General features: G+C 37.9%; 1 protein-coding gene across 2 annotated transcripts in view; it reads right to left on the reverse strand.

Moving 5' to 3' along the window:
* gkt (tyrosyl-DNA phosphodiesterase glaikit) overlaps positions 1 to 23,769 on the reverse strand; it is a 317,491-nt gene that overhangs the window by 30,619 nt on the left and 263,103 nt on the right. The window contains exon 14 of one of the 2 annotated variants that reach the window (XM_090376556.1): positions 19,524 to 19,626. The exons of the other annotated variant lie outside the window; for it this stretch is intronic. Coding sequence (XP_090232682.1) covers positions 19,524 to 19,626 — 103 coding nt within the window. The remainder of the gene's footprint in view (positions 1 to 19,523; positions 19,627 to 23,769) is intronic. 2 annotated transcript variants of the gene reach the window in all.

Below are 23,769 nucleotides of genomic sequence, written 5' to 3' on the forward strand. Positions count from 1 at the left end.
CAGTTATCAAGATTTTCTAAATCTTGTTGCACATTTGATCACTTTTGAAAGTAAACCGTTCAATGATGGTGAATTTGTTATATCCAATATCTATCATTTTCTTGGTAGAATAACCAGGAAAATGATAGATATTGGAGCTGAAACTCCAATTGGAATTCACACGTTGTTTGTTAAAAGCTTTGGAAGAAATTTGTCCAGAGAAACGAGCAATCATACAAGAAATTAGTTTGTCTCGACAAACAATTATGCGAAGAGTGGAAGATATTGAAAAGGATTTATTCGAACAACTTTTGGAAAACATAAAACAAATGAAATATTTTAGTTTGGCACTGGATGACAATACTGATGTTTTACATCAGCCCAAGTCCTCATCTTCATATGTGGAATTAATGATAATTTTGTAATTGGTCAGTTGAAGATTCAACTGATCTACAGAGTATGCATGGAACAACTACAGGTGAAAATCTTTATGAAAATTTTTGCAATCTATCGAAAAGTTAGGATTAAATATTAAAAACCTGGTAGGAGTCACAATTGGCGGTGCAAAAAATATGACAACAAATATAAATAAATATCTTCACTGCATTGTGCATCAAGAAGCTCTCTGTGGGAAAGTATTGGATCTCCAACACGTTATGAATGTGGTTATTTCAACTGTAAATTTTACAAGATCACATGGCCTTAATGTGGCTGTTGAAACATCACCGAATGTTTCAACACATAAAAAGGGAAACCAATAAAACAACTATCAAATATGAAGTGGCTGTTTGATCTTGCAATTCATACACACATTTCTAGTCATTTAAATGCTCTTCATTTAAAACTACAAGGGAAAGGAATCTGATTTGTTTGGTGACATCAAATCATTTCAGAATAAGTTATTATTTAAATCCCAGTCGAGCAAGACAATTTAGTTCACTTTGAATGTTGTAGTGAGTTAAGGGAGAAACCCATTTCCAAAGAATCATTGCCTTTCATTATTACAATTACTTTTTGACAAGGTTGAAAGTCGATTTTCTGATATAAAATCCCATGAAAAAGACATAAGCTTTTGTTTGAAAACCCATTTACTTCTACAACCTCAGATTGCAACTTGAAAGTATTCAGCTTCAAGCCAAAATATGATTCAAAAATAAGTATATAGACTGCAAAAATAAACTATTTGAATTCTACAAGAATTTCCCATCTGAAGATTTTCCGGCAATAAAAGAAAATGCCATGAAAATGGCTACTTTGTTCAGATCAACGTATGTTTGCATGCAGATTTGTTTCACTCGTAAAATCAAACAAATATTTAAAAAGAACAGAATAAGAGATGAGCATTTTTTATTTATGAAAACCCCAAACATGAGAGGTATTAGAACCTCTAGTACTAAATACCCTCATGGGTTGGAGGTTGAGAAGACGAAAGAAGATATTTGTTGCCATTAGACTTGAACTTCTGTAGACTGTAATTTTCAGGAAATACGTATGAAGGAAGGTTGTTCCAGAAAACACGCGTTGAATGAATAAACGAGGAAGATGAAAAGTTGGTTCTGTGAATTTGAAGTTGGATAGTAAATGGATGTTGGCTCGTGGCGCCACGTGTTCGGACTGTTTTGAAAGAGAGAGCAGGAATTATAGAAACCAATTAGAAGAACAGTGCCCATGGAAGCATCCGTAGAAAAGGCATGCAGCAGAAACAATATATCTATGAGACAGCGAGTGGAGAGACTCTGTTAGAGAGGAGTCATTAATTAACCTAACTGCCCCCTTCTGAATGGAATCTATAAGCCCGAGAGAGGTTTTGGGAGCACCGCCCCAGATGTGGGAACAATATTCCATGGTAGGGAGGATTTGCGATTTGTACAGAGAGAGAACAGCTGTTTGGAAGAAAATTAAAGGTGAGAGCGAAAGAGAAAACCACATTTTTTAGATGCAGAGGAAGCAATATTTGTAATGTGCTTGTGCCAAGAGACATTAGAAGTCAGGGTAATTCCCAAAAGAGATATATCATCTTGCTTAGAAATCGGAGTGTCACCAAAGATAAGCATAGGAGAAGAAGAATCCTTTTTGAGAGATATAAGACAGGACTGAGTTTTAGAAGGATTGAAATCAACTAAGTTGTCTTTGCCCCACTGGAGATTGGCATTTAAGGAATTGGTAGCGGATATTCGAGAAGTTGAAGCTGATTGAAAAGGACAAGGTTTCTCAAACTGAAAAGTGGAATGCAATGTGCTATTATCAGCAAAACTATGGATAGGATTTCCGATCAATGAAAGAAGGTCATTAATATACAAGAGGAAAAGAATGGAGGGAAAGAACTGAACCTTGGAGGATACCAGCATTAGTAGTGAAGTTAGAAGACAAAGCCATCTACCATCGCCCACCGAGCGGTCAGAGAGAAAACTGGATAACCAATTACAAAGAACAGTTGGTAAACCATAAGATGGAAGCTTGTTTAGAAGATCTTTATGCCAAACACGATTGAAAGCCTTTGAGATGTCAAGAGCAACTGCCTGTGTTTCACTGAACTTTTCCATTGAATTTGTCCATAAATTGGAAACATAGGCCAGAATATCACCTGTGGATCGACACTGATGGAATTCATACTGATGATCATTGATCAGACGGAAGGTTGCTAGATAGTTTAAGAGTTGACAGTTAAGTGATTTCTCCATTGCTTTAGAAAGAGTAGAAGTAATTGGATGGGTGGGATTTGTCACCCTTTTTAGGAACTGGCTGGATATGAGCAAATTTCCAAGCAGAAGGAAAAACACTTTTGGAATAAGAAAGTGAATAAAGGTGGCATAGAACAGATGTAAGTTCAGGAGTGCAGGTTTTGAGAACAAGTGGAGAAATACCATCAGGACCTGGAGCTCCATCGAGAAATTCCATCAGAGCATAATCTTGACATAATCTTGAGCACAATCTTAATATTGAGATTGGCATCGCAAATTTGCAACCAAATTTTTAACAATTATTAAAAAATATCCAGACTCTATCATTGCATTAAATGTTAAGTTTTGTCCAGTAAATGTTATTTTTTATTGTACTTAATAAACTTTTCGAATATTTCAATTTTAGGGTTATCATTATATTTATTTATTCACCTTAATATTGTAAATTTTCTAAAATGAGCATTGAAAAGCAAAGGTAAAGTATTTTTTTTATGAACAAAAGTGAAGCATTTCAAACAGAAACAAAAAAAAAACCAATAAAAGTAAGTCATTTTTATAATTTTAATAAAATCTAAAAAAATAAATCATCGATATAGATTTGTTGCACATAAAAGTGCTGGGAATTTGCATTTTTTAATATATAGCTGGAAAAGAAAAAACAGTAACATGAAAATAGAAACTTCCTTTTACGAGTAACAAGATATAGAAAATGTGACAATTTTTTCTCGAATCACTCTGTGTGGCCCGCGAAACAAATCTAACTTTGAATACGGCCCCTCATACGGGAAAAGGTTGGACACCACTGCACTAATGAATGGGGGACTTTGAAGAAGCCTATGGATTTTGTTGATGAATTTGAAGAGTTTAAGGTGAATGATGAAGCTTGTACCACAGCAACTATAATTAAGAATGCATATGAGACTAAAACTGTGCAAATGAAATTAGTAATAGTATTAGTAGTGGCATATGATGCAAACTTATATGGCATCAGCAAAGAAAAAAACTCTTCCCATATCATCTGTCCATCCCCTTTAATAGTTTGTTCTCGAATTTATTCAAACTACTGACTTCCACAACAACGGATAGAAGTTTGTTCCAACAATCAAAAACCTGCTGGCTGAAGGCAAACTTCCGCACATCTATTCGGCAAATATCCATCCTTAATTTCGAGAGGTGACAAAAATAATTACAGACCTGTTAGTTTAACTACTGTTCCAGGGAAAATAGTGGAGTTACTGGTTAAAGAAGCACTGCAGAGTCATCTGGACAAGACTGCAGTTGTAGTTCAGACACAGTATGGGCTTGTTAAGAAGTCTTTTGTGATCAATTTGATTGGATACTATGATGTGTTCACAAAGGAACTGGATGCAAAAAATAATTTTGATATAATATACAATAACGGTACCTTCTGGGAGCCACAATGCTGTTATTTAGATTTTTCCGTTAACTAAAAAGTTTTATTTTTAATATATTTTATGCAGAAATAATGAGGCTAAATAAGAAATAGAGAGATTAAGAATGCAATTTTATTAACTGCACATAAAAAACATAAACATGTTGATTATCCAATGTGATATTCTGCTATTAATACATTGCTACTTATGCCCATTCTATTTTCTATTATGTATATAATATCAGTGTAAGCACACCATAGACAACTCTTATAGAAAAAACTACAATAATAATGTAAAGGGCATCATTTACTATCATAGTTTTTTTCTTTAAGAGTTGTCTACGGTATATTTATATCAATATTATATAGATAATCTTAAACTCTTAAAAGATTAGGCCTAGTAGCATTTAGTTTCATTTTCTATTATTATATCAAGTTTGTCACTAAGCTTTAATGTTCTCAATTATTCTTCTTTTTTTCTCTTTATGAGGTTTATTAACCTTAGGAGCATTAGTGAGGGGTTTTTAATTTAAAATAAATGTAAAAGAGTGGTACAATCTGTGAGATCAGTATACAGGGTGTCTCAAAAATATTGGTACAAATGTTTAGGGGAGGTAGGTAACATCTAAAGGAATGTGAATCGCATAGAAAAACCCATAACCGGAAACGTCACCGTATGTCAGTAGACGGCGCGGTACTCACCGCACGAAGAGCATGCATCGATATACGAACTGTGAGCTGGCAGACATGCACCTAGTGTATGGATTAGCAGAGGACAATAGACGAGCCGCTCAACAAATTTATGGAGAACGCTTCATAGTCTGGAGAATGCTTCATTTAGAGGTTACAGGAGTAGTGCAGGCAGACCACGTTCGATGCGAACTCCCGCCATGGAAGAAAGTGTGTTGAATGCCATCCAGAACAATCCTACTACCAGCACATGAGCCGTTCCCTCTGCCTTAGGAGTGCCTCGTTGAAGTGTACAACATGTCTGGCACGACGATTCCTTACACCCCTTTCATTTCCAAGAGTTCAGTTACTGCTCCCCCCAAGATCATCCTGCACGCGTGGCTTTTGCAGTGGTTTCTCCAAGAAAGTGTTCAAGACTTGAATTTTCCAGCCTATGTTTTGTTCACGGATGAGGCTTATTTCACTCGGGAAAGCTTATTCAATCAGCATAATGCTCATGTGTGGGCTCACAACAACCCACACGGTGTGCGCCCCCATGAGGCACAACATCACTTTGCAATAAATGTGTGGGCAGGTATGGTCGGTGACTGCTTAGTCGGCCCATACCTGTTACCATCCCGCATGAACTCCGCTAAATATCGGATCTTTCTTGAACAAGTTCTACCAGGGTTACTTGACGATGTTCCAGAAAATGTGAGATCCAGCATTCGGTATCAACATGACGGGGTGCCTGTCCATTATGGAAGGTGTGTTCGTGACCACTTGAACAGGCGTTTTGGGCGTCAATGGATTGGCCGTGGTGGACCCGTTGCCTGGCCCCCACACTCACCTGATTTATTGAGCCTTGATTTCTTTCTGTGCGGAAATATCTATCGTGTATGAATCACCTGTGGAGACAGAAATGGATCTCGTGGAGAGATTCGTCTACGCTGCTGCTACTGTCAAAGAAACTCCAGGTGTGTTCGACCATGTCCGCCAATCCATTCTGCATCGGTGTCACACATGCATTGCGTCTCATGGTGGAACCTTCGAGCATCTTTTGTAACATAATGAAATGCATCCATCTCGTACCCCACTGTTAATATTATGTCAAATAAATGTTTGCCACTAATTACTGTCTTGTGTCATTTCTGCTTCTTGTGCCTCTGCTACTACTTTCCCTGTGATGTTTCCGGTTATGGGTTCCTATGCGATTCACATTCCTTTAGATGCTACCTCCCTCCCTCCCTCCCTCCCTCCCCTAAACGTTTGTACTAATATTTTTGAGACACCCTGTAGAATTCACTTTTAAAATGCAAATTTAATAAATATAACCCCAGGGGCTCACATCTGGTGAGTATGGGCTTGGCACACCAAGAGTCCTTAGCTGAATATCATCATTCTTCACTTTCTTGGTGATTCCCTTCTACTTTTGACACATCTCTCTCTCTCTCTCTCTCTCTCTCTCTCTTCTCTCTCTCTCTCTCTCTCTCTCTCTCTCTCTCTCTCTCTCTCTCTCTCTCTCTCTCTCTCTCAGGGTAACTCAGGAATTTTTTTTTTTTTTTTTGGCTGGTGCGGCATAAGCCTTAGGCTTCCTTGCACCATATAGCTAATAATAATAATAAAATAAAGTAATCACATGACTTGTCGTTTTGTCTGGTACTGCAAGACATTTGCACTGTATGTCCGACCTCAATGTGCAGTTGTCTTGAATGTGCTGTTATTTGGGGTGCCATTAATTCAAGTCTGCTGTACTTGGATTTTAGGAAAGCTTTTGATACTGTTGCACATGGAAGACTACTGTACAAGTTGGAGCAGTATTGCATTAAGGACAAATTGCTGCTATGGATAAAAGGATGGTTGAGTGGTAGAAGACAGAGAGTGGTAATCAATGGACAATGCTCTTTGTGGATTAATGTTATTAGTGGAGTGCCCCAGGGGCCCGTGTTGGGCCCACTGTTGTTTTCTGTATTTATCAATGATATTGATGAAGGCATATCAAGCTTAATGTCCAAGTTTGCAGATGATACAAAGGTTGGTAGGGGTGTTAATGACAGTAAAGATGGTACACTATTGCAACAGGATCTGGAAAAGTTGAGCAGATGGGCTGAGAGGTGGAAACTGAAATTTAACATTGACAAATGCAAGGTGCTGCATATGGGTAGCAGTAACCCTAGAGCAGAGGTTCCCAGCCTTTTTTGATTCACAAACCCCTTTCAACATAAAATTTTTTTAGCGAACCCCTTTCAAAATAATATTTTTAAAGTGAACCACTAAGCCTATATTCTCTGAAATCGTATATTATTGAATTTTTATTAAAAAATATTTTCAGTACTACATTTTTATAAGTGACATAGCATAATAATAATTTTTATTATTAGGTATCATTTATACTTTGTAAGTATTAATCAGTCCAAACTAGATTTCAAACAGGTTAAGAGTAGAAAACTTGCTTCTTGTCCAATAGTAGCCGAGCATTCTGGTCTCTTGCCAAACTATTGGCTGCAATTTTTGCCTATCTCTGTTCTCACTTCTGTCAAAACCAGATGATTCTGTTGCCACATCAGCCAAAGATAAAGCTGATCTGTTGGCATCCTATTTTTTTTCCAACTCATGTATTGATGATCTTGGTAAATCATCTCAAACCATTCTCAGTACACTCCATTCAATGCCTCTTGGGGTCTTCGTTTAAAAGGATGTTAGAAGGATTTTGATGAATCTGGTGCTAAGAAAGCTCCAGGTCCTGACAGTATTTCTCCACTGACAGTATTTCTCCAGGTCCTGACAGTATTTCTCAAAATCTCAGCTCCTGAACTTACTTCTGTTCTTTGCTGCCTTTTTTCACTTTCTTATAAAAAGGTGTTTTTCCTTCTGCTTGGAATTTGCTCATATCCAGCCAGTTCCTAAAAAGGGTGACAAATCCCTCCCATACAATTATCGTCCCATTGCAAATACTTCTACTTTTTCTAAAGTAATGGAGAAATCAATTAACCGTCAACTCAAACTACCTAGAAACCTTCCATCTGATCAACAATTGCCAGTATGGATTCTGTCAATGTCGAACCACTGGTGACATTCTGGCTTATGTTGCCCATTTATGGATAAATTCAATGGAAAAGTTCGGTGAAATACAAGCAGGTGCTCTCAACATCTCAAAGGCTTTCGATCATGTTTGGCATAAAGGTCTTCTAAATAAGCTTCTGTCCTAAGGTTTGCCAGCTGTTTTTTGTAATTGAGTATCCAGTTTTATCTCTGACCACTCACTGGTTAATGGTAGACGGTTCTCTGTCTTTTAACTTCTCCACTAATGCTGGTATTCCCCAAGATTTAGTTCTTTCTCCCACTCTTTTCCTCTTGTATATTAATGACCTTCTTCCACTGACCGGAAATCCTATCCATAGTTTTGCTGATGATAGCACATTGCATTCCACCTTCCAGTTTGAGAAACCTTGCCCTGCCCAAACAGCTTTAACTTCTCAAATATCCACTACCATTTCCTTAAATGCTGATCTCCAGTGGGGCAAAGATAACTCAATTTCAATCCTTCTAAAACTCAGTCCTGTCTTAATCTCGCAAAAGGATTCTTCTGCTCCTATGTTTATCTTCGATGACGCTCTGATTTCTAAGCAAGATCTTGGGGATTACCCTGACTTCTAATCTCTCCTGTCTCCTGGCATAAAGCACATTACAAATATTGCTTCCTCTGCATATAAAAAACTTGGTTTTCTCTTTTTCTCTTGGCATTACTTTTCTTCCAAACTGTTGTTGACTCTGTAGAAATCGCAAATTCTGCCTACCACGTAATATTGTTCCCACATCTGGGGCGGTGCCCCCAAAACCTCTCAGGGTTCTAGATTCCATTCAGAAGAGGGCAATTAGGTTAATTAATGTCTCATCTCTAACAAAAAAAAAAAAAAAAAAATTATGATATTAGGGTCAACTGTAAATGATTACATCTACCCATATATTCATTGCGTCTGAAACTGACTAACTCAGCCATGGAGTGAAAAAAGCCCATTAAAATTCCTCGCATCATCGACGGATTGGAATTTTCCACCTAGTGTGGGGGCAGACGGTCATGATATCACTATGCTACCACACAACAGTCTCATCTCTAGCAAAATCTCTCCACTCTCTGTCTCATAGACCTTTGTATAGATACTTCCACGGGCACTGTTCTTCTGAATTGGCTTCTTTAATTCCCGCTCTTTCTTTCAAAGCAATCCGAACGCATGCCACAACCAGTCAACATCCTTTTATTGTCCAAGTTCAAACTCACAGAACCAACTTTTCTTCTTCCTCATTTATTCATTCAATTTCCATTTTCTGGAAGAATCTTTCTTCTTATGTATTTCCTGAAAATTACAATCAACAGACGAACAAGTCTAATGTCAACAAGTATCTTCTTTCAATTTTTCAACCTTCAACCCATGCATGGTACTAAGTACTACAGGTTCTAAAAAAGAAAAAAGTACCTGTACATAACAATGGTCCTTGAGAATCAAAAAAAAAATTAGTATTTAAAACATTCATTTAAGAGTATCAGAGTAACGTATTTATATTTATATTCATTTAACATGATATACTGTAATATAGTAAACTAATTATAAGGAATTGTGGAAGATGCAGTTTCTTTTTTGACAATTCTTTTACTTTTTATTTAATTTGATTTTACTTTGTTTATAATTAGTTATAACACTGTGTTGCCACTTTATTAGGGTACACCTACCTAGTAGTGTGTTGAGCCTCCTTTAGCCTTCAAAACAGCCTGAATTCATCTAGACATGGATTGAACAAGATGCTGAAAACATGCAGGAATGGAGTACCATGCAGACATGAGTGTGTTACACAGTTCCTTGAGATTCGGCGGAGGTGTAAGCCTGCAGTGAACAGCCCTTTGCATCCCAAAGATGTTCAATAGGATTAAGATCCAGGGAACTGATGGGCCACTGCAGCAAAGAAAAGTCATTGTCATGTTCCTGGAATCATTACATAGTGATTCGGACTTTGGGCACCGGTGCATTATCCTGCTGGAAGTAATCATCTGACTGAGGATAAACTGTCAACATGAACGGATGCACTTGGTCAGTAATGATGTTTAGACATGTCTTGCATTCAGACGTGAATCTATGGGTATCGATGGACCCATCGTGTGCCAAGAAAACATTCTCCACACCATAACACTGCCTCCACCACCTTGCACAGTAGCCGTCAGACATGTCGACTAGTGTCCATGGATTCATGTTGTTTTCGCCGAATTCTGAGTCTTCCATCAACATGATGCACCAGGAACTTTGACTCATCAGACCAAGCAACTGTTTTCCAATCCTTGATAGTCCAATGCTGGTGTTGTTGTGCCCACAGGAGGCATGCTCTCTTGTTCTTCATTGATAACAAAGGTACGCGATGTGGCCGTCGGCTGTTGTAGTCCATTCGCGATAAAGTGCGACTAGTGGTCTGTTGCGATATTTTGTTCTGCGCACCAAGGTTGTATTCTGACGTGATGTGCGACATTGTGGGCCGTCTGTTTGCTTGCACAATTCTAGCCATCCTCCTCTGACCTCTTTCAACAAGCGATTTTGTTCCACAGGAGTGCCATTGAGAGAATGTTTTCTGTTCGTTGCACCATTGTTGATACACCCTTGAAACTGTGGTGCATGAAAAGTTCAGGAGAACTGCCTTTAAGAGATGCTTTGTCCAGCATGTCTTGCAACTACTACCATGCCATGTTCGAAGTCCGTTAGCTCACTCTTTTTCCCCATTCTTGCTATGGTTTGTATGCTTAACTGATAGTAGAAAGGTTGTTCTGCTGAATTTATATCCACAACTGTCGTCATGTGACTCGCAACATTGTGGGACAAACCATTTATGTGCACAGCAGGGGTGTACCTAATAAAATGGCAGCACAGTGTATTTTGTAGTTAACAATAATATACCTACGCAAATCTAAGCAGATGCCATTATAGAATTTTTAGTGCGAATCTTCTGGAACACTTTCGCAAACCCCTGGGGGTTCGTGAACCACCGGTTGGGAACCGCTGTCCTAGAGTAACATACTAACTAAATGTACTTGCTTATACTCCGGCATGACCACCAGGTCAGTGGAGTTTACAATACATCAATCAATACAAATTTAAATCGTATTGTGCAGTACTACACCCAGGGTAGTGAAGAATGAAAAAGACCTGCGGGTAATTGTACAGTAAGATATGAAGTTTTCTGAGCAGTGCACAGTCTGCAAGAGTAGCTCATGGGGCTTTGTCAATAATATACAGGAATTTTGCTAGCAGGGATAAAAGGAGTTGATTACCCTTTTGTATAAGACAATGGTCAGGCAACACCATGAATACTGCATACAGGTCTGAGGCTTAATTTCAGGAAAGGTGTAGAGCTGCTGGAATGAGTACAGAGAAGGGCAACAAGATTAGCGAGTGGAATAAAGGGTTGTGGTGACCAAGAAAGGCTAAGTTCTGCAAATTGCAGTCTGGAGACTAGGCACCTGCGAGGTGATCTGATTGAGATATATAAGGCCTTGAATGGTTTGAGCAAGCTCAATACTGATGGGGTTCTTCCTCTTGCTGAGATTACGCACTTGAGGGGGCATAAATTCAAATTAAGGATAGTTGTAGAATAGATGTGCAGAAATTTGTCTTTAGCCGGTGGGTGGTTGATTTCTGGAACAAACTTCCATCTGTCGTTGTGAAAGTTGATAGCTAAAATAAATTCAAGTCTGAACTAGACGAACCTTTAGTGTGAGTGGATGGGTGAAATGGGAAGGTTTTTTTTTTTTTTTTTTTGGCTGATGCTATATAAGCTTGCTTTTTTGCATCGTATGCCTCTACTAATGCTAATACTACTTTGAATTTTTGCTCCCTGATGTATATAGGCTGAGCAAAAAGAATTCCATCAACACTGGACTTGCTCACTCCATTTAAAGCCTTAAACACCTCAATCAGGTCACCTTGCTGGTGCTTAGTGTCCAGATGCTGCAATTTGCAGAACTGAAGTTGTTTTTTTGGTGAGAGGAACAAAAGAACCATTTTTTTCCCTCTCACCAATCTTGCTGCCTTTCTCTGCACCCATTTCAACAGATCTATACCTACCTAAAACAAAGCCTCCAGAACAGTATGAAATACACAAGATGGGGCTTAACCATTGTCTTGTACAACTGGATAATCAACTCCTCATCTCTGCTAGCTGGCATAATTCCTGTATATCATCGACTAAACCCAATGACCTGTTCTGGCTGCTTGTGTTTACTGCCCAGAGAAATTAATACGTGACTGCACAATTACCCTCCAAATCTTTTTCATTTTGTACTACCCTGAGTGGAGTACTATAAAATTAGTATGTTAATTTGGGATTACTGCTACCCATATGCAGTTACTTACATTTGTCAATGTTAAACTTAAATTGCCATTTCTTACCTATCTGCCTAATTTTTCTATACCTGGTTGCAGCAGCAATTTACCTTCAATACCGTCATTCACTCTCCGCCAACCTTTGCATCACCCGAAGAAAACTTAGACGTTAAGCATGATATACCTTTGTCATTATGAATATTAAATACAGAAAACAACAGGCCCAGTAACGAACCCTGTGGGACTCCACTAATAACATTAATCCATGAAGAGCCGTGTCCACGATAACCACTCTCTCTGTCTTCTCCCACTCACCCATCCTTTTATCCATAGCAATACTTGCTCTTAATGCCACACTGCTCCAATTTTTATGGCAGTCTTTTATGTGCAATGGTATCAAAAGCTTTCCTGAAATCCAAATACGTGATATCAGAAGTATTTCGTGCATCTAGTTCCTTTGTTATTGCATAATGTATTCATTCAGATTGGTCAAACAAGATGGTTCTGCATTACTTCTTTAACTAGTCTTAATTAGTTTCTTCCTTTAAATTAGATTAAATTACATTAAATATATATCATATTTTAATTTCAATTATGTTTTTTTTAAACTTATAAATCAAAATAAAATGTATTACTTATTACTGTTATTATATATATATTATGTATAGTGCCCATTGATAACCACTTTGTCTTCTTCCACTTAACCATCCCTTTATTCATAGCAGTAACTCCCTTAATATGGCATTATTCCAGTTTATACAGCAGTCTTTTGTGCGCAACAGTATCAAAAGCTTCCTGAAATCTTAGTATATGATGTCAAAATTATTTTTTGCATCCAGTTCCTTGGTCACCGCATCATAGTAACTTATCATATTGGTTAGACTAGACTGCCCCTTAAAAAATTCATGCTGTGTCTGCAGTACAGTTGCATTCTTGTCTAGCTGGTCTCACATTACTTCCATAATCAATGACTCCATTATTTTGCCCTGGAACAGTCTTACTAACTCATAGTATTAATGCCTTTTATGTTTAGTGGCCAGTAGATTTTCAACTACTACAAGTAAACACAAAAAAATAACATTCTAACTCACAATACAAAGCCTGCTGGCCATCAAGTCCATAATTTCTCAAATTTATTTCTAAATCCATACAGCCTTGTACTATGAGTATATTAAATACTTTAAGGTTTAACACTTACAAAAGTACTGTGTACAGCCAACAGGCCTCAAAGTCTGCTATTATTGATTCTGTAAAGAATTTCCACCTGATCAGCTGGGAGTTCTTGGTAACTCAAAGTGTGTTATAATGATTGTGATTTCTCTGTCAACTGCTGACATTGTTTTTTGGTAGATCAAGTTGTAGTCCACTTTTTAACTGCACATGAATATGGCTGTAGCTTCAGTGTAATACAATCAATTCTGTTAATTATCAACCTCTATGATGTTCATGACATGTCTCTGTATTTGTCTCTCATTAGTGTTTAATAACACCGAACAACAAATTTTGGGTTATATCTTATTACGGGCATGAAAGTAAGTTTACTTTTATAGATTTTGGAGAGCTAAACATGAAAATAATGCTTAAAATGGCAGATTAGCTCTTGTTTTTGAAAAATGTAGTTTTTTATATTTATACAAGATATTTTTTATTTATATGGTAGTAAGATGTAGCTATGAACATACCTGTATTGAAAATGGGACCTTTTTGCCTTTCGCTTGCATTTAGCTTCGGGAGTATCCCCTTTCACCATCCAACAATAATCGGTTAACGTGGCGGCACTCTGTTTACTTTTGTCATGTCTTGATGGAAGCGCTCACCATGTTCGTTTCTGATGGCACCACAGTTTGGTGGGAAGAAATCCAGGTGTGAGTGCAAGAAATGGATCTTTTACATTTCCTAGAAAACCAGTTGAAACATTTCGAAGGCCTTCCCATACTGATTTCTCGTTATCACTAAGGATACATTCGAACTGTTTGTCTTTGAAAAGTTGCTTTATTTGTGGACCAATGAACACGCCTGCCTTAATCTTCTCTGCACTAAGTCTTGGGAATTTCTCTTGCAAGTGTGTGTATGCTGGACAGTTCACTTCCAAAACCTTCATGAAATTTTTCATGAGCCCCAGTTTGATTTAGTGTTATGGAAAAGCAAAACTTGATTTGGATCTACCGTTCAAATGCACTTTCTTCATTCCAAGTGTTAATGATTTTTGTTGAGGCCAACTTCTCTTCTTGTAGTGCATATCCTTGGCACGACTATCCCAGTTGCAGAGAAAGCAATAGCACTTAGTGTAACCCTTTTGTAGTCCTAATAAAATGCTGATTGCCTTTAAATCACCACATATCTACCACTCATACTTCTGATAGCGTACACCTAAGAGGATATTGCCCATGTTTGTGTATGTTTCTTTTTTGTGGATGGCATACACAAGAGGCACTGAAGGCAGCATATTTCCATTGTGTAATAACACAGCTTTAAGGCTAACCTTAGAAGCATCTATAAATAGCCGGTATTCTTCGGGAACATGCCTCATGTTCATTGCTGCCATTATACCATCAACATCCTTACAAACAGTGAGTTCACCTTCTGTTTGATAGAATTTATTATAATTTTTATTTCAAGTATGAAACATTGTCACTTTTACAGAATGATCCAGAAGATTCCACTGTTGTAGCCTCAAGGACAAAAGCTCTGCCTTTTTCTTCGGCAGTTTGAGCTCCCTGATGAGATCATTAAGCTCACTTTCTGTGATTTTATGTAATTCAGAAGGATAAAGGTTTGGACAAATTGGTGGATCCCTTGATGTAGACGGCTGCTGTACTTCTTCATGTATATCATGTTGATGTTCATCAGTGTCTTCATCTTCATCAGAGTGTACAGAATAATGGTCAGGTGGTTCAAGAATAGGTAGTACATTACCACGAGGCATGGGACGAACTGCAGATGGTATATTTGGATATGTCACCGTCTGCTTTTTCTTCATTGTCATCCATTCTTTAATAGGAGGCACCATACAGAAGTAACAGTGTGACGTGATTTGTTGGCTCCCTCCATATCATGGGCACTACAAAAGGCATAAAACATCCCTTTCGATTCACCCACGCGTTGAGTTTTGATGAACAGGTAGTGCAGCATATGTGTGGAGCCCAGTTCTTGTCCTAGTCGCCTACTTTACAACCAAAGTACAAGTAGGCCCTTTTTTATGGCTCGAGTTAAGGGATGCTTTCTTGAAGCTAACATGACTTCTCTACTTATGTAACAGAAGTCATCTGGACTATTCACACAATTAAGGGCATATTAATCTTACACAACAAAAATACTGTGTAAAAAGTAGGAATTTCACAGAGAACAACTCTGCTGCTTACTGCAACATAGTTGAAGATGCATTTGGGGTGCCAACAACTTATCACATGATGCAGAGTAAGGCAACAGTTGCTGATCGCATGATAAGAGCATGGTGGTATTCAAACTGCAGTGTTGCTATGCATTTTACCGAGAGCCATAGTTGATAATGTAGAGTAACTCGCTAATATGAGACCAATTGTAATTCATAAACAAGAGCCAATCTAAGTACAAGGTTGAAGTGAGAAGAAGAAGTTGAAGTCTTCTAAGTACAAGGTTGAAGTGAGAGGTCCTTTAGGCACTTCAGATCACAACTTGGTGATTGTCTCTTCTCCAATGGAACCTTTATCTCATGGCTATTCCCAACCTCGTATTGTTTGGCATTACAAGAATGCAAAATGGGATGACCTGCGAGACTTCTTTTCCTTGGTCTGATTACTGTTTCAAAACTTCTGATGTCAACGTTTGCTCAGATCGTGTCAGTGAAATTATTCTTGCAGGAATGGAATCCTTTATCCCACACTCCACTTTAAAATCTCGTCCTTTATCTAAACCTTGGTTTTCCAATAAATGTGCTAAGGCTGTCCAAGAGAAGAGCGTTGCATATCGTAATTGGCTTGTTTCTAATTCTTCAGTTTCATTTTCTGCCTACACCAAAGCTCGCAACAATTGTAAAGCAGTTATTAATCAGTCCAAACTACAGTTTGAACAGGCTAAGAGTAGAAAACTTGCTTCTTGCCCTAATGGTAGCCGAGCATTTTGGTCTCTTGCCAAAGCTATTGGCCGCAACTTTTGCCCATCTCTGCTCCCACCTCTGTCCAAACCAGATGGTTCTGTAGTCACTTCAGCCAAGGATAAAGCTGACCTGCTAGCATCCCATTTTTCTTTGAGCTCATGTATTAATGATCTTGGTAAAACACCTCCCACCATTCCTAACACGCTCCATTCAATGCCTCCTGTGGTCTTCCGTCAAAAGGATATCAGAAGGATTTTGATGAATCTTGATGCTAAGAAAGCTCCAGGTCCTGATGGTATTTCTCCACTTGTTCTCAAAACCTGTGCTCCTGAACTTACTCCTATTCTTTGCCGCCTTTTTTCACTTTCTTATTTCAAAGGTGTTTTTCCTTCTGCTTGGAAATTTGCTCATATCCAGCCAGTTCCTAAAAAGGGTGACAAATCCCTCCCATCCAATTATCGTCCCATTGCAATTACTTCTACTCTTTCTAAAGTAATGGAGAAATCAATTAACCGCCAACTCTTAAACTACCTAGAAACCTTCCATCTGATCAACGATCGCCAGTATGGATTCCGTCAGTGTCGATCCACTGGTGATATTCTGGCTTATGTTACCCATTTATGGACTAATTCAATGGAAAGGTTCGGTGAAACACAAGTAGTTGCTCTTGACATCTCAAAGGCTTTTGATCGTGTTTGGCATAAAGGTCTTCTAAACAAGCTTCCATCTTATGGTTTGCCAACTGTTTTTAGTAATTGGTTATCCAGTTTTCTCTCTGATCGCTCACTGAGGGTGATGGTAGATGGCTCTCTTGTCTTCTAACTTCTCCACTAATGCCGGTGTCCCCCAAGGTTCAGTTCTTTCCCCCACTCTTTTCCTCTTGTATATCAATGACCTTCTTCCATTGACTGGAAATCCTATCCATAGTTTTGCCGATGATAGCACATTGCATTCAACTTTCCATTTTGAGAAACCTTGTCCAGCTCAATCAGCTTCAAGTTCTCAAAAATCTGCTGCCAATTCCTTAAATGCCGATCTTCAGGTAATTCTCCAGTGGGGCAAAGACAACTTAGTTGATTTCCACCCTTCTAAAACTCAATCTTGTCTTATATCTCGCAAAAAGGATTCTTCTGCTCCTATGCTTATCTTTAGTGACACTCCGATTTCTAGGCAAAATGATATATCTCTTTTGGGGATTACCCTACTTCTAATCTCTCTTGGCACAAGCACATTACAAATATTGCTTCCTCTGCATCTAAAAAACTTGGTTTTCTCTTTCGCTCTCGGCGTTACTTTTCTCCCAAACAGCTGCTCACTCTGTATAAATCGCAAATCCGCCCTGCCATGGAATATTATTCCCACATCTGGGGTGGTGCCCCCAAAACCTCTCTCAGGTTTCTTGATTCCATTCAGAAGAGGGCAGTTAGGTTAATTAATGATTCATCTCTAACAGAGTCTCTCCACTCGCTTTCTCATAGACGCACTGTTTCTGCTGCATGCCTCTTCTACAGATACTTCCATGCGCACTGTTCTTCTGAATTGGCTTCTATAATTCCCGCTCTCTCTTCCAAAACAGTCCGAACACGTGCCGCCACCAGCCAACATCCATTTACTGTCCAACTTCAAACCCACAGAACCAACTTTTCATCTTCCTCATTTATTCATTCAACTGCCGTTTTCTGGAACAAGCTTCCTTCATACGTATTTCCTGAAAATTACAATCTACAGAAGTTCAAGTCCAATGTCAACAAATATCTTCTTTCGTCTTCTCAACCTCCAACCCAAGCACGGTACTAAGTACTATAGGTTATAATACCTCTCGTGTTTGGGGTTCTCATAAAAAAAAAAAAAAAAAAAAAAAAAAAAATCGACAAATTGTAATGTGATTTTCATGTTCAGCAGCATAAAATTAGTCAAGATTGGGTATTTTCGTTTTGGTAACATTTTACATGTTGACTAGTGTAATTGTTGCTGACAGGGAGATTTTAGGCTTCCTTAATTGTTTTGACAGGGTGAATGGTGTCTTATATATTATATATTTAGAATATATTTGTCTTATATTCTAAACTTCCAATTATAGTCCTTTAACTCATGTTGCTGATACCTATGTGAGTTAATGTGAGTTAAAGTTATCAATGTGAGTTAAAGGAGTTTTCATTCCTTACATATATATATATATATATATATATATATATATATCCTCTGAAAATAAACCTTAGCTGATATATTTTTTTTATCAATCAATCATTATAATAGTAAAATCTTTATTGTCATCTAAAGTAAGGAAGGGTATCATTCATTGGGTAATGTTGTTTGCATTGGACTGTAAATAAACCTGTAGAAGAAAATTTCCTTGATGGCTACGTGAATATTTACAGCAAGCTTTCCGTAGGTGTTTATTATGAACATGTTTGTTACTCTTACTTTTTAATTATTTATTGTATAGCTGTTCTACCAAGTTAATTGGTAAATTAAAAATTTATTAAAGTTACCTGAACACAGCTATGTAGAATTATGTTCTTGATTTTTTCCACTGACATTCAAGAGTATAATCAGCGATCAATTATAGTAAAGTATCACATATGTTTTGTTCAGAAAATTGACTTGTTGCATATTTCAAGCTTTCAGGATAAATTGTTTGATGTATTCATTATACCAAAAAACTGTGATTCAGATTCCACATTCTGAATAAAATAAATTAGTAATGTCAAATTAAAATGTTATATCAATAATGCATTTTCCTCTCTAGGGGAATTCTATTTTTACATTGTGTAAGGCAATTGAAGGCCTTGAAAAAACTGGAATGTTTTTCAAGGCTGCAGAAAAGGGTTCTTTATTGATCACAAAGGAAAAAAGCAAAATGAAAATCTAAAAGCCTTTGCTTTTATTTCTATATGCTGATAGTATTGACTTCAATTGTTAGTAATATAATTATATTTTGAGGTAGCTTTTTTCTGATTTTTTAAAATTTATTTTTTTAATGGAATGTTACTGAAGCAAATGTGTATATATTTGATAACTATGTGGTGCTCAATTTCTCATTTACAAATTCTGACCAATGGCCAAATGGATAATATAATTATAATAAACACAGTATATTTATTGAATTTAGCTTCCTCAGACTACTACTTTTCCCTATGACTAATAAAATTGAAAGATAGCTCTCCATTATTATAACAATAGAGAATAAAAAAAACATCAGTAATAAATATATCAATTAAAGGGATTTGCATTTACTATATTTTAAATGATCTGATGGAGATGTCTGGAAATAACATAAGAATTTTTTTTCTTATTTTAATTTTTCCTTAACATATTGCACTTTTACTGAAGTTAATAATAATAATAATAAATAAAACACTTACAAATTTTTGTGGAAGAAAAAGGACTCCTGCTTCATAGGAACGAATCATTAATTGTGATGAATTTTTCTCTTGAACACCCCATGCAGCTTTAGATAAATTAGCACTGTAAAAATCATAATACAGTGTGCTAAAGAAAAAAGAATTTTAAATGGTAGAGTAAAATTAAATTTATGATAAATTAATTCAACACCTTAACCAATTCTCAAAGTGGTGTTGCATGTCACACCACTTTGAGAATTGGGATGGTATATCACTGAAAGGGATGAAATCCCTTTCAGTGACACTGATTCATCCAAGGTCAGTTTGAAAGCAGTTTTACTCCATAACGGAAATATATATTCATCTAAACCATTGTCCCATGCAACTCATATGAAAGAAACATATGATGACTTACAGGTTGCCGACCGGGCTATCCGGGTGGGTAAAGTGCCTGCCTGGCAACCCAAAGGTCGCGGGTTCGAATCCCGCCTCGGGCTTGGATCACAGTACTGTAAAAACCTTCGGAGGTACATTATGGCCACAGAAGCCGATGCGCCAACAACTTACTAAAACAAATGAAACAAACAGACTTACAGGTTCTTTTGCAAAAAATATGCTATCAAGAATACAAATGGAATATTAGCATTAGTACAGGTATATGATGTAAGAAAGCAAGCTTATAGCATCAGCCAAAAAAAAAAAAAAAGAAAAAAAAGAAAAACAAAACCCTTCCCATTTCACCATCCATTCACTCCAAATGTTTGTTTAGTTTGGCCTTGAACTTATTTAAGTTGCTGACCTCCACTACAAGAGATGGAAGTTTGTTCCAACTATCAACTACCTGCTGATTAAAGGCGAATTCCTGCACATCTATTCTACAACTGTCCTCAATTTGAATTTATGTCCTCTCAAGTGAGTAATCTGAGCAAGAGGAAGAATCCCATTAGTATCGAGCTTGCACAATCCATTCAAGAAGGCCTTATACACTTCAATTAGATCACCTCGCAGGTGCCTAGTCTCCAGACGCTGCAATTTGCAGAACTTGAGCCTTTCTTGGGAACACCAACCCTTTGTTCCACTCGCCAATCTCATTGCCCTTCTCTGTACTCGTTCCAGCAGCTCTACATCTTTCCTAAAATGAGGCCTCCAGTCCTGTATACAGTATGCAAGGTGTGGCCTGACCATTGCCTTATACAAGGGGACAGTCACTCCCTTAATCCTGCTAGCAAAATTTCGGTATATCAATGACAAGACACCATGAGCTATACTTGCAGCCTTTTTGAACTGTTCAGAAAACTTCATATCTGACTGCACAATTACTTCCAGGTCCTTTTCATTCTCCACCCTGAGTGTAGTACCACCCAATTGATATGTTTGGGTGGTACTACACTCGGGGTAGTACCACCCAACATTTCCAGATCCTGTTGCAGTAGCTTACTATCATTACTGTCATTAACAACCCTGCCAACCTTCATACCATCTGCAAACTTAGTCATTAACCCGAAATACCTTCATCAATATCATTGATAAATACTGAAAACAACAATGGGTCTACCACAAAAAACCCTGGGTGACTTCACTAACAACAGTAGTCCATGAAGAGCAGTGTCCATTGATAACCACTCTCTGTCTTCTCCCACTCAACCATATTTTTCTCCATTGTAGCAACTTGCGCTTAATGCCATACTGCTCCAATTTGTACAGTAGTCTTCCACATGCCACAGCATCAGAAGATTTCTGAAAATCAAAGTATACGATATCAAAATAATTCTTTTCATCCAGTTTCTTTGTGACCATATTATAGTTTGTTGTTGTTGTTATTTGGTTTTTAGGAGCATTAGCAACTAAGGCCATATTGCTCCGGGGATATGCGGTGGTCATTCCCCGACCTTTTCGTATCCTCCGTATTTGGTGGTCATGGGCTCGAACCACGGTCTAATCAAGAAGCGTGTACTACGCACTGCTGCTTCCTGCTCACCCGGCTACGGAGGCGCCACCACATTATAGTATCCAATCATATTTGTCAGACAAGACTTCCCCTTAACAAATCCATGTTTTGTCTGAACTATAACTGCAGTCTTGTCTGGATAATCCTGCATTGCTTCCTTAACCAGTGACTCCATTATTTTAGCTGGAACAGAAGTTAGACTAACAGGTCTATAATTATTTGAACCCCCTTTGTGAATTAGTCTGTGAATTCTCCCCAAGGTAGCAGTTTTCCAAATATTCTTGCACTCTTTCTGTTTAAGTGTATCCGATCCCTGTAGAGGCAGTCTCTGTTATCAAGTCCCTGTTATCAAGCAAATAAAATGCTACCCCATAAACCAAGCAGTTACCAGTGTCACCCTTTGATTCTCCCCTTTGTGAACTGGGAACACATTTGCACATCTCCAGTCCATGGGGACCGCCCCTAGGTCCAAGGAAGCTTTCATAATTATGGCTAAGGGTTTGCTTACTTCCTTTAATATAACTGGATAGATCCCATCCGTCCCAAGTGCCTTTCTTATGTTCAATTTCAACAATTTTTCTTTCACTTTGCTCTCAGTTATTACAAAATCATTTAACTCCCTGCCAGAGTTTGATAAGCTTCTGGCCTCCACTTCCCTACAGACCTTCTCATGTGTGAATGTAGATGCAAAATACTCATTCAGTTTGTCAGCTACCTGAGAAGTTTCATCAAAAATTGAACTGTCGCTGTCAAGTGTACCAATCTGATTCATCACCTTCCTTCTAGAGTTTACAGTAGGTTACAGTAAGTCTTTCCGATTTTTCCTTTGCATTGTTTACCAAAAATTTCTCATATTCTGCTTTTGCTTGCCTAATACCTCCTGAAAATTTGTGTGTCCCTTGCATTTTTCTTGCCTGCCAAGACTCTCATTAGGTCATCTGACATCCATTTAGGCCTAAACCTTGAACAGTATTTCTTAGTTGGTATGAAAAGCCTAGTAGCTTCCAATATTAATTCCTTGAATGCTTCCCATTTAGAGTTTCCTGTTGGTAACATCGTCAGTTGGTCCCACTATATAGAATTTAAAAACTCCTTGAGAAGACTGAAGTCACCTTTAGGAAAAAAAAAAGCAAAAACCCTTCCCCTTACCCCTGATGGTAGTTAAGTCTTTAAGTAAATCCCACATCAGTACAATGTGATCACTGCCACCTAGTGGTTCCTTTATCTGCAGATTCTTAATGCATGAAGAATCACTGCTGATAATCAGATGAAGAGTATTACTCCCTCTGGTTGCCTCTTGAACATGCTGTAGAAAACAATCATCCAATAAATCCACAAAATCTTGCTGGTGTGTGAGTGATCAACCCCCAAGTTCCAGTCTATATCTGGGAAGTTAAAATCCCCCATTATAAGACAATCTGATTTACTGGCCCACTCTATATTCCTGTACAGTTGTTCAATGTACTCATCACAGTCATTATGCCTATAACACATACTCCTACTCTCAATTTAGCTTTCCCAGTGCTTATGTCATAACCAAACTGACTCAACACTGCACTGTTCACCCATGTCAACTGGATGCACTTCCTTAGATTTTATGTGTTTCTCAACTAACAACATCACCCCTCCTCCCCTTCTACTCTGTCTATCCTTCCTGTATATATTTTACCCCACAAATTCCAATTCTACACTTCTTATATCCATGTGGCACCACGTCTCTGATATCCCAACAATATCCGCCTTTGATATCTTGACCATACTTCAAATTTATTTACTATACTCCTAGCATTGGTGTACATGCAAATATACATACACGTACACTTATTCTTACTCTTAGTTACCCTAACACAACTCATGTATTTACTTGTTCCATGATTACTCCCAGCAGCCCTTGAAATCCACAGTAACTCGTTTTCCAGGCTGCTGCTCATTCCAATAGATGCAGTGCAAGAATCACTTTCACCTCTGCCTGTGCTACTATTAATCCATTAGTCTGTGAATTCCCCAAGCTAACAGTTTTCCGACCCACTTAACGCTGCCTTGATAGCCTCAGCAAATATTCTTGCACCTATTCTATTTAAGTGTATTCCATCCCTGTACAAACAATCTCTCCTGTTGTATCTGTGCCGACTTAAAAGTGTTAGCTTTGCCAACTGGGTTGCAAGGTGGATACACTAAATACTGCTGCTTTTTATGTGAGTGGGACAGATGAGCAAAAGATTGCCACTACAGGATTAAAAAAATTGCCAGACCATTTAGAAACTACTCCAGGCCAGAAAAATGTAGCACACCTTCCTTTGGTGGATAAGTCAAAAATCT

Source organism: Mastigoproctus giganteus, chromosome 6, assembly GCF_048544385.1.
Source record: "Mastigoproctus giganteus isolate SK-2022 chromosome 6, ASM4854438v1, whole genome shotgun sequence".
Classification (NCBI taxonomy): domain Eukaryota; kingdom Metazoa; phylum Arthropoda; class Arachnida; order Uropygi; family Thelyphonidae; genus Mastigoproctus; species Mastigoproctus giganteus.